Source organism: Sebastes umbrosus, chromosome 21 (assembly GCF_015220745.1).
Source record: "Sebastes umbrosus isolate fSebUmb1 chromosome 21, fSebUmb1.pri, whole genome shotgun sequence".
Classification (NCBI taxonomy): domain Eukaryota; kingdom Metazoa; phylum Chordata; class Actinopteri; order Perciformes; family Sebastidae; genus Sebastes; species Sebastes umbrosus.
In genome coordinates this window covers 2,530,967-2,545,042 of record NC_051289.1, presented here as the reverse complement: position 1 = coordinate 2,545,042, position 14,076 = coordinate 2,530,967, and the positions used below count along the sequence as shown (strand labels likewise).

Sequence of the window (14,076 nt, the reverse complement as noted above, 5' to 3'; positions counted from 1 at the left end):
GATTTAGTAAATTGTTAATTGAATTGTTTCATTGTAAATGTCACAGCTTGCATCAGTATTAGGCTTGTTGTCACAACATCTTGACATGAGTTTCATATACCAAAATGAAAAATGCAATCATAATCTAAACTAATTACTTTTTATTCTACCTTATGTGTCTCACTTTTGGGCTTTTCATCATAATATTTTATCAGAGAATTTCATCTTTTCTTCCCATTTCTGATTTAAATGTTGCACAGTTAAAGTAAACTAAAACCAGTTTAAGGTTTCCTCCAGTTTGTTTGTCTGTGTGTTTGTTTACTGAGGATTTACGACAAAGTTCACGGCGGCCGTGTCACCAGACACCCTGAAGGTAAAGTGAGAGCTCCGAGTACCAGAGCGAGGCAGATCTGCCCGGGTTCTCATCATAAAGCTAAGTTAAGGATGGAGGCACACTCAGCTGTGTGTGTGTGTGTGTGTGTGTGTGTGTGTGTGTGTGTGTGTGTGTGTGGTGGTGGGGGCAGCATTTATCCGACGCGTAACACGAGAAGCGGCGCTCCAGCTGTGGACGGAGTCACCTTTCATCCACACTTCCTGGAATGAAACCGGAGCTGAAGCTGAAGAAGTCTCCAGCTCTGTTTTTGAGAATGAAACTTGCTCATAATTTATGACTTAAAGCCGATACGAGACCCTCGATGCCACCGCAAGCACCCGAACACACCGCCTGCTGCTCTCTGTAGCATACAGTATCCATAAAGTATTCACAGCTGGGTGTCAGAGTGCACTAAGCCTGTTACCCTTATGGATATTTAATCATTAATGGTCTAAAACGAGTTGAGACCAGACAGCAGCAGTAATGTATGAACTTTTAGAGACTTAAATAACAATTTAACTGACTTTTTTATTATTTTTTCCTCACTAATTAACTGTTTTTACTTGCTGAACCATTATTTAGAGCAGGGGTCTTAAACTCAGAAATACTTAATTGATCCCTGAGGGGGAAATTAGGATGTTACAGTTGCTCTTATATAAAAGCACAGAGAAATATAAGAAAATAGATATAAGTGAGTATGTAACATGTAAATTATGTACATAATGCTACAATATATAATACAATATATGTAGAGACATATCAATAAATAATACATGTTAAGAATTTATTGTTAAATTCAGCCCACAAATATATTCTTTAGATTTTTTTTTATCCAGTCTATTATTTTGAAGGAATCTATTTGTCCAGGATGTATGGAGCCTAATCAACATAAGAAACAAATTTTTGGTCATAAAAAACATAATTCTTGGTCTTAAGTTAATACCTGTAACAAGAATTAATTGTTAAATCCAGCCCACAAATATATTCTTTAAGTTATTCCCAGTTTAGATTTTTATCCAGTCTTTTATTTTGAAGGGATCCATTCATTTTTCAGGGAGCCTAATCAGTGTCAAAAACACAAATTTAGCCTTTTAAACAACTTAATTCTTGCTCTTAAATTATTACTTTGTGTGCACGAATCAACAGAATACGATGTTAAACCATATTGTTAACATTTTAACAGATGTTTAAGGGCAAAATCTCTCCTTCAAAGTAAAAAACACAGGTGTCTGACAGCAAACACCGAGCCAAAGTAGGGAAAAATGTTCTTAAATGACTGAATAAAGTTAGAAATTTACCACTAATTTAGAGGTTTTATAGTAAATGTTTACACTGTCTTTTTTAAAGGAGTAGGAGACTGAAATAAAGTGAAAGCCACGTTCTGTTTTACTGCTCAACCTGTCAAATATCTCATCTTTGCAGTGTCATATTTTCACCACATGAGGGCAGCAACATGCATGTTTTGATGAGCACGACATCACCTGAGCTACAGGAAATAATCTGATACCATGAAGTTTGGAAGAAAAATAAATAGGTCACGGCTCTGCGGCTGAATCGGCACCGCACCTGAGTCCCCCTCATCTCTTGTTAGTTATGTTTTAAATGTTGTTTCTGATGTTCTGTGTCTTAAAGCTGCAGTGTTATATGCTGCTGGTGTAGTCAAAGACACATTTCCACCGCAGTGAATAATAAAGTTGCATGTATTGTAATGGCACATAGCAGGAGATGAGAGAGGAATGAAAGAGAACTCACTGTGAGAGTCGTAGTTTCACATCAGCAACGCTGTACTGGCCCTGGAACGGGTGTCTACAACAGAGAAGAAAAGTACAAGTTTCTATTTCATTGTATTTATTTTTCTATATTCATGATCATCTTTGACAAATCCATACTGGATCAGACCAGTTTAGTTAATGGTTGGGGAAACATGCCTGTCAACAAGGCCACTGCACTCCAAACTTTAAAGATCATTCTTAACAGTGACGAATGTTTTTGATTTGAACACCAGTACTTTCCCCACTTTTCAGCACATTTATATAGTTTTTAAAGGAATACTTTCCCCCCAAAATGACCATTTGTATATCAATTACTCATTCTTATCACTCATTATATCAATTTCTTCACTCTTCCCAAACACATGCATCTTCCCTAAAGCCTGACTGTTTAAAACCCTTCTGCATAAACAGTCTCACGCTTGTGCAGACGGGCTACTCGTCTGGACGTCTAGTTTTGATATAGTTTTGCTGTTCTTAAACGCGGCCCCCATTTACTTCCATTCATCGAACCCGTTTTTTCAAGAATTCAAGGTAACACGGGGCGAGTAATTGATATACAAATGATCATTTTGGGGGTTGAGTATTACTTTAAAGACCTGAAATAAATGACATTTGTTTCCTCGACTCTTTGTTGTTGCCGAGTAGTGAACGTAAATACTTTTTAGATGCCAGCTAAAATTACGTCATTTAAGAGATTCTACTCATGATTTGTCCCCCCTGTCCACCTACCCCGGGGTGATGGCGGCCATGGCGGGGTGCTTGTTGCTGTACCACACCCGGTAGTTGTGGGTGATCTTCCAGGTTGCGACGAAAGGCGCGCCGTAATCAGCCAGCAGCCTCTCGTTGTCTGAAAAAACAGAGATTGTTTGGAGTCAGTGAACACGATTAATCAGCGTAACTGGATTTACTGACATTTTCTCTACAAAGCTGATTACGTGCGACGATCACTGTGTGTGTGTGTGTGTATGTGTGTGTGTGTGTGTGTGTGTGTGTGTGTGTGCACGACGCAATGATTACAGCGCCCATCATGATTAGTAATGTCTCTGGAGATGAGTATTAATATACAATCAACTCATCATAACTTGAAGGAGGACGTGAGTGAGCGGAATATTTAGTGTATGTACTATATACTATGTATGGTGTTTTAAATTACATGAAGCCAAGCCATTAGGATTTATTAATAATGAACATCATTATAAGGTAAAAACAAATGAGACTGCACTTAAAACTATTTAATACTTCAATTTAGATCAAATGTATTTAAAGACTTTTTCTATAGCCTGCAGATACTCAGGATTAAACTAACCCATTAATGAGCAATTAAGTAAAACAGCGTCGTAATGAAGAAGTGAGAGGGAACGGAAAGAAGCTGAACCTTCAAATTTATCAAGAATGGCTTAATACTCCAGCGGAAACAGCGTCCCACGAATAACTCATTTATAAGATAAACAACAAATAAACTGCTTAGAAATCTGGGAACCGTTTCTGTCAAATTCCAGGGAAACTGAAACTAACTTGTATTTTATTTAATTATATTCATATCATTTCATTATTTTTATAGTCCGTTTTATTCTCTCCTTTGTAAACATGCTTTAAACACACACTATGTATCTGTATCCATCCTGTGCAGGTGGCGGGATGACAGGGATATAAGTAGGTGCTGGGAATCTGGTGTGTGAATTAATTTTATTCATTTATTTCTTTTTATTTATTTATTTATATTTCTTTTTTATTACTATTATCTGTTTTTTTATTTATTTATCTTTATTTTTTTATTTCATTATTTTCATTTATTTATTTCATAATTTTTATTTTATATTTATTTCATTATTTTTATTTATTTTTATTTTTCTATTTTTTATAATATTATTCTTATTATTCTTATCATTATTATCACTACCATTTTCTGACCTTTGTTTTTGAATACTTTATTTTTTAATTTACAGTTACTATCTGTTATTATATGTATATATTATTTTATTTGTTGTGGTTTAGGTAGTTGTAGTGTTTTTTTCTTAAGGAAACAATAAAAAGCATGATCTAAAAAACAAAATGAAGAAAGGGGGAAGGGAAGAGTGACAATGAAAGAACGAACGAATGAATGAATGAATGAATGAATGGAGAGGGAAAGAGCAGTTCCCACCTTCCTGTAATGCGGAGGACAGTAATGAGTGGAGGTAGAGGGTGAACTGGGCTCTGATCCACTCGTCTCCTCCCTCCCAGCCCGTCCCGTCCAGGAAGACATCGTCGCGGTTCTCCGTCACGTGTTTGACCAGGTAGTCGGCGAAACGCAGGTCGGCCGTCGTCAAGCTCAGGATCTTACGCAGCTCGGGGTCCTGGATGTGGACCAAAGCGTCTTCCACCTACAACAACAGCAACAACAACATACAGTATTTACTGTCAATATTTAACTTTTTCTCTTAAAATAAAATGCTTTATATACGTGCAGGACTTACCTCGACGACGGCATCACTGAGGTGCCTCTGCTGGCGGAAGAGGATGTTGGTTGCCCCAGCAACGAAGCCGCGCACCGTCACGTCTGACAGGAGGTGATGCTGCTGCAGAGCCATGTAGGGCATACACAGGTAACCCTGGCAACAAAAAAGGCAAAGGTCACTGTGTATACGAGTGTCGGGCAGACACACACACACCGAGAGGACAAAAGAGAAGCTGTTAAATCTGAGCTAATATCCTGCTGGAACTCAAAACACACACACACACAGGTGAGTATTTGATGAGAGGGTGGCTGAGCTGTGAGCATTTATAGGTTATGTATAAACTAATATTGATCTGTGTGAGGAAACACGATGATGAACAGAGAAAGTTCACACATTAAGAGTTGATGTCCAAAACGAGCTCTCTACCGTTTGAAATATGAGTTAAAGTTATAGACTAATATAAAATTAAACCAAAGTCTGGTACCTTTCTGGTGACAGCATGTTGTTCTTTAACTGAATATCCCAAAATAAGACATCCCAAAAAGACAGAACTTGATGGTTTCAGGTGTAATGAGTGTGAGTGTTACCTTAGTGAAGATGGGTAGCGGCAGGCCGAACTGATCCTCCTCCAGACCAGACACGAGTCCCTGGGTGACCCCTCCCTGACCGCTGGCGGACTGCGGCTGCACAGTGATGGGCGTCCCCGGCTTGGAGTCGAAGGCGTCCAGGAGCTCCGTCGTCTCCTTCCCCTCGGCTGCCTCTTTGGGACTTTCCTCCAACACGCTGGGGTCCAGAGTCTCCCAGTCGCTCTCCGAGGACTCCGGGGAGGTGCGTGACGGCGGTTTGAGGAGGTGGTTGTTGTCCCCCTCCGTGCTGTTCCCGAAGGACAGAGACTCCGCGGCGGGCTGGCCGGTCTCCTCCAGCTCGGTGCTGGCGATGTCGGTGACGGACACAGAGACGAACTCCTCGGCTCCGGAGACGCTCTCCACCAGAGTCAGGTCCTCCGACACGCTGCTCTTTGGCCTGTAGTGGGACGAGTCCACCAGGCCGTGCTCGATCATACCTGCACAAATCAGATCAAATGTCACAGCCATTTCATTTCATTTCAATCCACTTAATCACGACTAATCCATTTAGTCTTTTAGCTGTCTACTGGCTTTCTGTTTGGCTCGTTGGAAGGTTTTTATAATCCTGCATTTCCTGATTTTTCCAGCAAGACTTGAAGATGTTTAAGAAGAAATAACACATTCTTCCTTTTATGAATGGAAAGTTTAATTCATAAGCAATAAAAGACATTAGTGATATTAGTGTCCATTTTCTTTTATGAGTTTTGTGCTTGTTTTTCCTAAATGTTATGTCAAGACTTTGGTTTGTGTTTACACTGATACACATCTTAAACACCTGCTGATGAAGCCACACTACTCAATGGTTATATTTTCTAACAATATAGTTCCATACTTTTAAACTTGGACCTGGATTTAACCAGGTTTATTATCAACACATTCTGACCTGATAATGATTTGCCAATTTCTATGTTAACATATTTTTTGTTTGAAGTATGGCTGGGCGATATGGCCAAAAAGTTCTATCCCGATATAGATCATTTCTCACGATACAGCATGTTTTTTCTAATAATTCAATAAATAAATACTTGACGAATGAAAAGCACTCAGTATTTTCTCATTTAATTATGAACTTTAGTGCCAAATGGTCAGATTTTTTCTGAGGAATTCGAGTCAGTATGTGCTTGTTATTATCAATTAAGATGACATAATTGTGTGCTGGAAGAGTCGATAGCAATACCATTCAGTGTTGATTTTCTCATCCATCCAAAAATGTACTTTATATGTTTTTCCTCTATAGATCAGCATTGAATAAATATCTTGTAAACAAGCTTAGAAATAGTGTGTGATTTCAATTCAAACCTGATTTCTTTTTAGTTTTAGAGGGTATGATTTAAATGTAGTTTTATATTTATTCTCATTATTATCTACACTAGATCGTCCTCGTTGTCAGTGTTTTGGTTATTTTTTTAAAAATGAAAAAAAAAAAAAAAGTAATGAAATCTTAAGTAAGGAGATAAAAATGAAACACCAAAGTATGGTTTACATTTTCAACTACCTTGTCATCATTTCAAGTGTTAATTGTAAAAAAATAAATGTTATTTGTTGGCTGTTTTTATGTGTTTAAGTATTCAGTTTATCTTTGTAAGGTGTCCTGAAAAGTGCCGCCAAATAAAATGTTCTATTATTATTATTTTATTATCACAATATTTTGATATATGATTTCATCATCAGAATTATCGCCCAGCCTGTACAGATGCATAAAATAAGACTTGTGCATCATCTTTACAAAGGCTGAATTTAATGTGCAAGAGGAGAGAAGATCGTTTGAAGTTTGCTGACCTGGAAACAGTGATAAAACTGTCATCAGAGCTCCTACTAGTCTGTTGACAGGAGACACATAGAACAGGACCTGCACACACAAACAACAACAAAGACATTCAGTGTCAGTTTTCACAAGTTCTTCATTGCTAGAAACTGGAGAAAAAGAGTTGTTTCTAAACGTACCTTCTTCTCCAGCAGAATAAGCTTGAAGAGGATGAGAACCTACGAAGGTAAAAATTAAAATAGTTATTGGTATTTCAAAACAACTATCACACTACCAGTGTACACGTTGTTGTGTAATTCTCTACCTTGTGTCGAAAGTGCAGTATTAAATCTCTTGGTGATAAGCCTGAGGGGAAGAAAAACAAACAGAGCATCAACAAATGAGGACTGTAGCCTCAGAGAACAACAATCACACGGCCAATAACCACAAACATGCTCTTTTTATAGAATATCTGCATCGCTGGAACAACAAAACCATTCTGAATCACTGTTTTACTCCTTTAGTGAGTATGTATGTGATAGAAGAAGTTATACTCATAAAGGCAAAAGATATACTAATATTTCATTTTTATAAAACTACATATGTTTGCAACCCTTTGTCTTTTTCCTATTAATACTTTAATACTTTATTGAGTTAACCCTTTGAACTCTACAACGGAAACGGTTCGCCAGTGCCTACATTGGTATTTTTGCTTATTGTGATGTCATTTCTTGGAGTATCTTCAAATGCTTCATATCCCTAAAATCTGTACAACCTAAGCTAAAAGGTTATATAAGTCAATAAACTATAATAATTGACAAAAGTATTGAAATTGTGTCATAAATTTAAAAAGAAAATACAAAAATAGGACGTTTTCTTTCAAAAAAATTTACTAAATATACAAACAAAACATGGACTATTGATCCAAAATATTTCTTAACACTCTAAAACTCAACAATATGCATATTTTTTAGTTTTTGAAATATGCTCATTTTTATGAACAGATCGAGTGCAAAGGCGTTTTGATAGTTTTGTCAGGTCACGTCAGGTCACGTCACGTACTACGTGAGGACGAGAAAGACAAAAGCTTTAGTTTCTGCTATTATGGTTTTATTTTAGATGGATTTAAACAGGATCATGCAAACAACAATCTTCCTCGGCGCCCATGGGAGGTACGTTTTTAGAGGGTTAAAATACATGAAAATCAAATAAATAAAAACCACACAACTTGTCCTTCCAGCTGCGACATGCAAAATGTCTGAAAAGTGTTAACCGACGCATGAAACGAGAGTTGGACCCACCTAGATAAACCTGTGATCCCTCCAGAGCCGAGCCCCTCAGAGAGCCGTTCATGTGGTCGTACAGCTCCTGCAGGGTGGGAGGAAGAGGAGGAGGAGGAAGAGGAGGAGGAAACAGGAAGTTGAGTGGAGGCGATTAAACAGAACGGTAAACAGATGGTTTTATTTCTCACCTTTAAGATAGAGATCTGTGAAAAGTCTTTCTCCTCGAAGTAGGCGTGCGTGATGAGCTGTAGTTTAGCTTGAAGCAGACCGAAGAGAGGCTGGAAATCAAAAGAAACATCTTGTGAGTCATTCACAGTAAAAAAAAACATTTGCAAGACAATTTCTGCTCACAGGGACGAGCAACACTCTATCAAATCTTTATCTTTATCCTCTTTTTGTTAGGAAATGGCCAGACATGCTGAGATCTATTGTTTCTAGTTTTGTCCTCATTTATCCTCTCCTAGGAGAAAAAAATCTCTGTGGGGACGCATGAAAAAAAGAAATTTACTTCTGGATTCTCCCATCTTTTCCTACGTGATCGTGGCGAGTGACTCTTGAATTCATTACTTCCAGCATGAAAAGCTGCTGAAGACTGAAATCTTATTGTTTTGTTATAAACAACAACATCATGTTCTGACTGACTCACCACTCGACTGAGGACGCAGACGCTCTTCTGAACCGTCTCCCTGGTGACGTCAGCCAGTCGGACCTTCAGGGCCTGAAGAGGGATTCAAAACATTAAAATATATATATAAAAATATAAATATATAAACATAAGACCACCGTGTGACTACTGGCTCTGCAGCCAACCTCATGAAAACTGATGTCATGAGAGACAAAAATAGAAACAGGGGATGTTGTCATTTTATTTCCTTCTGATTAAATCAAGAACACAGAGGAAGAAGAAGATGTGGTAAATACACTACATGGCCTAAAGTAGGTGGACCCCTGGACCCATTACACCCATCTGTGACTGTCATATAACAGCTCAGTATTAATCTAACCAGACATATATAATACAAAATATTTAATATAACTATACCCATATCTACTTTTGCATTTATGGATTTAAGAGGAGTGTTTCTATTGATCTATCTATTTAGTGATCTATTTGTTTGAATTTTCATATACACAACATAATAATGGTCAGTGACATATGATACAATATCAATACATATGCATCCTCACAAAATATAAGAATACAGTATCAGCAAGTCAAAAAACAAAAAAGTACAAAAATTAAAACAGGAATAAAAAAGTAAGAATAAGAATATTAAATAAATTATTAAGTACTTGCAAAAAAAATTAAGAAAACAAGGCCAAAAAATTATTAAATATATAAAAATATAACAAAAATAATACAACAAATATTTTTATTATAAAAAGAGACAAACAAAAAAATTGGGGTGCTTTATCTCACTGTTTCCCTAGTTGAATGTTACAGTTATTTATCACTTTAATGTGGTTATAATTACTTAACTGTATTTAAAAAAAAATCTGTACAGCAGTTTAGTGCTGCAACGATACCAAAATTCTAACTTTAATACGACAACCTGCCTAAATAACTTGATACCGATACCCCGGTAAAAACCTAAAACATCAGGAAAAGTCATGGAATAATAGAAATTTCTTATCAAATTAATATATAACCGACCTTTGCTTCTATTTGGCGATAACATGAAACTCCGTAGACACACTTCATGTCTTCATTCAAGGGCGGCAGATGAAAAAACACAGTGTCTGCAAAACAACAACATAAGCCACATTAATATACAATATCATGCATTCCTTCTTTCGTACGGAGAATCCATCAGGAGCATCTTGCAACCAAAAGACAGCACAGTTTAGCATTACTGTAGCACGTTACTGTTCATAAATTCAGTTATCTGATTACAGTTACATAAGTAACGCAAGTAACAGGATGCAATGCAATGCGTGCACCTGCAGTCAGATACAGGTTCAGAGAGGATGGTTGTGTAAGAGGAGAGGACAAGCTGAGAAAAGAGAGACATTGAAGTGAATATTTTCCAACATAGCAAGGCTTCAAACAGCCCGTTAGCTGCCAAACTGGATCAACTTGCCAACATTTACAAGCTATTCATTAGTGGATGGTGTTCATTTCTGTTGATCAGCAGATTATCTTTACCACCTTTAAACATCCCTGACTTCTTCAGTTAGAGAACCAAAACGAGTTGTTCTACAGTTGTTTAGCCCATCAAATACAACAAGTGATGGACTGTAACTAAGCACATCTACTAAAGTACAGTCATCTTTTCATGCTGCTTTTTACTTCTACTCCACAACATTTATCTGACAGCTTTAGTTACTTTACAAATTAGGATTTTTGCACACAAAACATAAGAAAAAAATTATTTTCAGTTCATTTTAGTTGCACTGTTTTTACAGTTACTATACAAGAAATCAAGGTACATTTCATTTGTGCACTGATGGAAGAAGTTGGACCGCACTGCCAATTTAAATTCACAAGAAGAAATGTAAATGTTTCTTTTGTGAGATCTTTTTTTCGAACAATCTGTTTTAATATTTTGCAGCTGTAAGAAGCTCCTCCATTTGATTGCATTTGATTGCATTGTGGGACAATAGTGCTCATCAACAGCACACTAAAAAAAACGTTATTTAGTGCAGGACTGTCACAATGAACTAAAACCGTGAATTAAAATGTGCTTTACGTAGATATCGCAGTGAGCTGCAACGATGAGGCGATCGACAGAAAATTAACCTGCAACTATTTTGATAATCGATTAATTGTTGAAGTCATTTTTCCAGCAAAAACACAACATTTTATGGTCCCAGACTGTTTTACATCAGTGTAAACCAGAAAATAATCGTTAGTTGCAGCCCTAGTCCACTTCATTTAGTTTGAGAGTGACGTCATGCTGTTTCGAAACAGGGTCTGTCTTCCAAACAGATCCATTTAAAGACACTCTGGACGTCTGAGACATCGACCTTTTTGCTGCAATAAATGACCAAATAGCACATCATCCTTTTAGCAAAATAAAAGTTTGTCTCCAGGGTTTTATTTCCCAAAAATATAGCTCTTGAATATAATGCTGTTCTGGCAGCTGACTCTCAAATTTAAAGTGCTCTGCAATTTAATTTATAGTTAAAGAAATAGAAACTGATACTTGAAATATAGGAAATCGACCTGAAACATTATGTGCTATGATTTTGAAAACAGTCGGTAACGTTGATTTTTATGTATTTACTGCTCAATAATACAAACTTTACCATCCCATCATAGATTGCCTAAAGCTCTTTTCAGCAGAAACAAACTGGGAGAAACAGCAAAGAGGCAGTGAAGTAAATGCCACAACTATCAGCCTTCGTTCCATCTGAGGAGAGGATGAAAAGGGTTTCATAATGTGGTTAGAAGAGACGACAGCAGAGCCACAAAGGTTAGACTTTGGACGTCAGAGATTAACCGGAGCCGGTTGGGGAGGGAGGCGGGGGTCCAGGCTGGGCAGCGACGGGGCATCTGGACCGAAGCCACGGCTGCGGGACGCCTCCAACTCTGCTCTACAGTTCACGTTCACGTTTCTACAACACGAGAAGTGATTCTGCTTTCTGAAAGCTGCTGAGGAAGAAGGGTCTGCTGAGGGGAAATTGTGGTTCTGTTAATATCTATTTTTGGTTGAGTGGTCTTTAAGATGTCGAGAGATAAATCTGAGAGGCTGCAAGATTATCAAAGGATAAGAAAAGGTGATAAACGGATATAATCAACTCATATATTAGATTTATTTGAATGTACTTTGGTTGAGACTTGCTCTTCTTTTCTTCTCTACTGAGGCATTCAACTTAATTATTTTAACTTTTTATGTTTAGCTTTATGATAACATTACTTATATGAGGAAAAGAGAATCTTTAAAACAATAATTGTTATAAAGAATAGAGATAATTATCCTCCGATTAGGGGAGGTAGAGGCGGGTTAAACATTTGTTTTTTTAGGAATTTAGCCGGCAGTCTTATCCAGAAAAATATTGTCCCAAATCCTTGCATACTAATTGGATACAGGATGTACTATATAATGTGTTTACAGTTAGAATACAATAAATCAAGGTACATTTCATTCATGCACTGATGGAAGAATTTGGACCGCACTGCTAATTCAACGTCAAAAGAAGAAAACTCTTTTGTGAGATCTTTTTCGAGCAATTTGTTTTAATATTTTGCAGCTATAAGAATTTCTTCCACTTAATTTTGAGCATTGCATTGTGGGACAATAGTGCACATCAATAGCACACTCAAAGAACATTATTTATTGCAGGACTGTCCAGCTTCAACTCGTCCAACGACAAGTAAAAAGAGCAGAAATGAAGCAAGCTGCGAGTCCAAAACGAATCCCAAATTGCTCAAAAACAGACACGCATATTCGATTTTATTTTACTGAAAGATGCAGGAAGTTGTGACAGAATAAAACAATGAAAAAGGATGAATATAGAACAGCTGCAACAAGCAAGACTGACAATATTTATTCTGTCTGTCATGTTCAAAGAAACGGTCACAAGGCATGAGTACTCATGTGATGATTCTGTTGATCTTCAGTAGATCTCCTTCCAGTGTAACCAACACCCAGTTATATCACTGTGACTGTTGATTTTATGAGCCGCAGTGCAGAGAGGGAGTCGCTCACATCACTGTTGTTTTTTTAATCAGCTAACAGTCTGCTGGAGCAGCAGAAACACAGCGCACAAAAAGATGAGGAAATGCACGGCAGCTGTCGAAGACTTTTTTTTCTACACTTTGATATTCAAGAGATAACTGAGCAACGGGGATCCTGAAGTGCTGATTTTGAGCTGAAGTTTGTTTAAAAGCAAATATTTTTCTCTCATGTATTCTCCTTCATTCAGGCTGATGGATGCAGCTTCTGCTGTGGGAACGTTTTGCTTATTCTTGCAACATGAAAACCAGCACAGAAACTTTCCCACCCTGTAACACCAGTAACAACAATAGTAGTGTTTGATGGGGAGCTGAACCTTGACTCAGTTCCTCCTGTTTGCCTTCGCAGGACAGTATGAATAACAGCAGGGGCGAACCACAGGACTGTCACATGACGGCAGCCACAACACACACACACGGGACACTCTCTGGGTTTCAGCTCACTATCACTGCAGAGTCCTGCTCTCTCTTTACAGTCTGCTAGATACTGTTTCTCTCCTTAAAAGGGACACCTGCTTTAACAAAATCAATCTCAATTTCATCCATTCATTGTCAGCTGCCATAATGAGAATATAAAAAATACATTTTGACCTTTTAAAATATCCAATAACAGACTCACAGTGGCATTTTTCCACCAAATAGATGCATAAAATGTTGATTGGTCTCCCTCACAGTGATATTATGATCCAGGAAATCCAGCTTTCAGATGTCAAAACACTGCACAACAACTGTGGAAAGTCATCACGGTGGCAACTGTTTTATGTTTCATCAGGACGATCACGAGGTAAACAGCAGAAATATGGAGTCGGAAAAAATGATGTTGTATTTTAGTCCCGGTCCGCTTCCTGTTCATACTGACTTTTTACAAACAAACCAGAAGAGGAAACATGAAATTCTACAGACTGACTCACTGACCGTCATCATGCAACATCAGGACCCACAAGGGGAATCTAATTCTGGTGACTGACAGAAGTTTACGCAGCACTTTAATACTTCTGATGTGTATATTTATGTTCTACTAAGTGTTATTAGTATTATTAGACTGCAAATTGACCACGTTATGATGAATAATGGTAGAGACAGGACTGTAATGACGCATAGTGTGAACAGCGGGGAGCGCAAGGACACGTGCATGAGACGAATTATGGTACGTGTCCACAGGGGCGTTTTTTTATCACGAGGG

At 37.6% G+C, this 14,076-nt stretch overlaps 1 protein-coding gene across 1 annotated transcript in view; it reads right to left on the bottom strand.

The window, feature by feature from the left end:
- The window catches only part of avl9 (AVL9 homolog (S. cerevisiase)), a 30,895-nt gene that overhangs the window by 9,933 nt on the left and 6,886 nt on the right, over positions 1–14,076 (bottom strand). Inside the window, exons 3-14 of the mRNA XM_037756963.1 lie at positions 9,870–9,955; positions 8,862–8,933; positions 8,404–8,493; positions 8,234–8,300; positions 7,258–7,298; positions 7,133–7,171; positions 6,968–7,037; positions 5,150–5,625; positions 4,581–4,715; positions 4,268–4,487; positions 2,854–2,971; positions 2,105–2,158 (exon numbers count right to left, since the gene is read on the bottom strand). Coding sequence (XP_037612891.1) covers positions 2,105–2,158; positions 2,854–2,971; positions 4,268–4,487; positions 4,581–4,715; positions 5,150–5,625; positions 6,968–7,037; positions 7,133–7,171; positions 7,258–7,298; positions 8,234–8,300; positions 8,404–8,493; positions 8,862–8,933; positions 9,870–9,955 — 1,468 coding nt within the window. The remainder of the gene's footprint in view (positions 1–2,104; positions 2,159–2,853; positions 2,972–4,267; positions 4,488–4,580; positions 4,716–5,149; positions 5,626–6,967; positions 7,038–7,132; positions 7,172–7,257; positions 7,299–8,233; positions 8,301–8,403; positions 8,494–8,861; positions 8,934–9,869; positions 9,956–14,076) is intronic.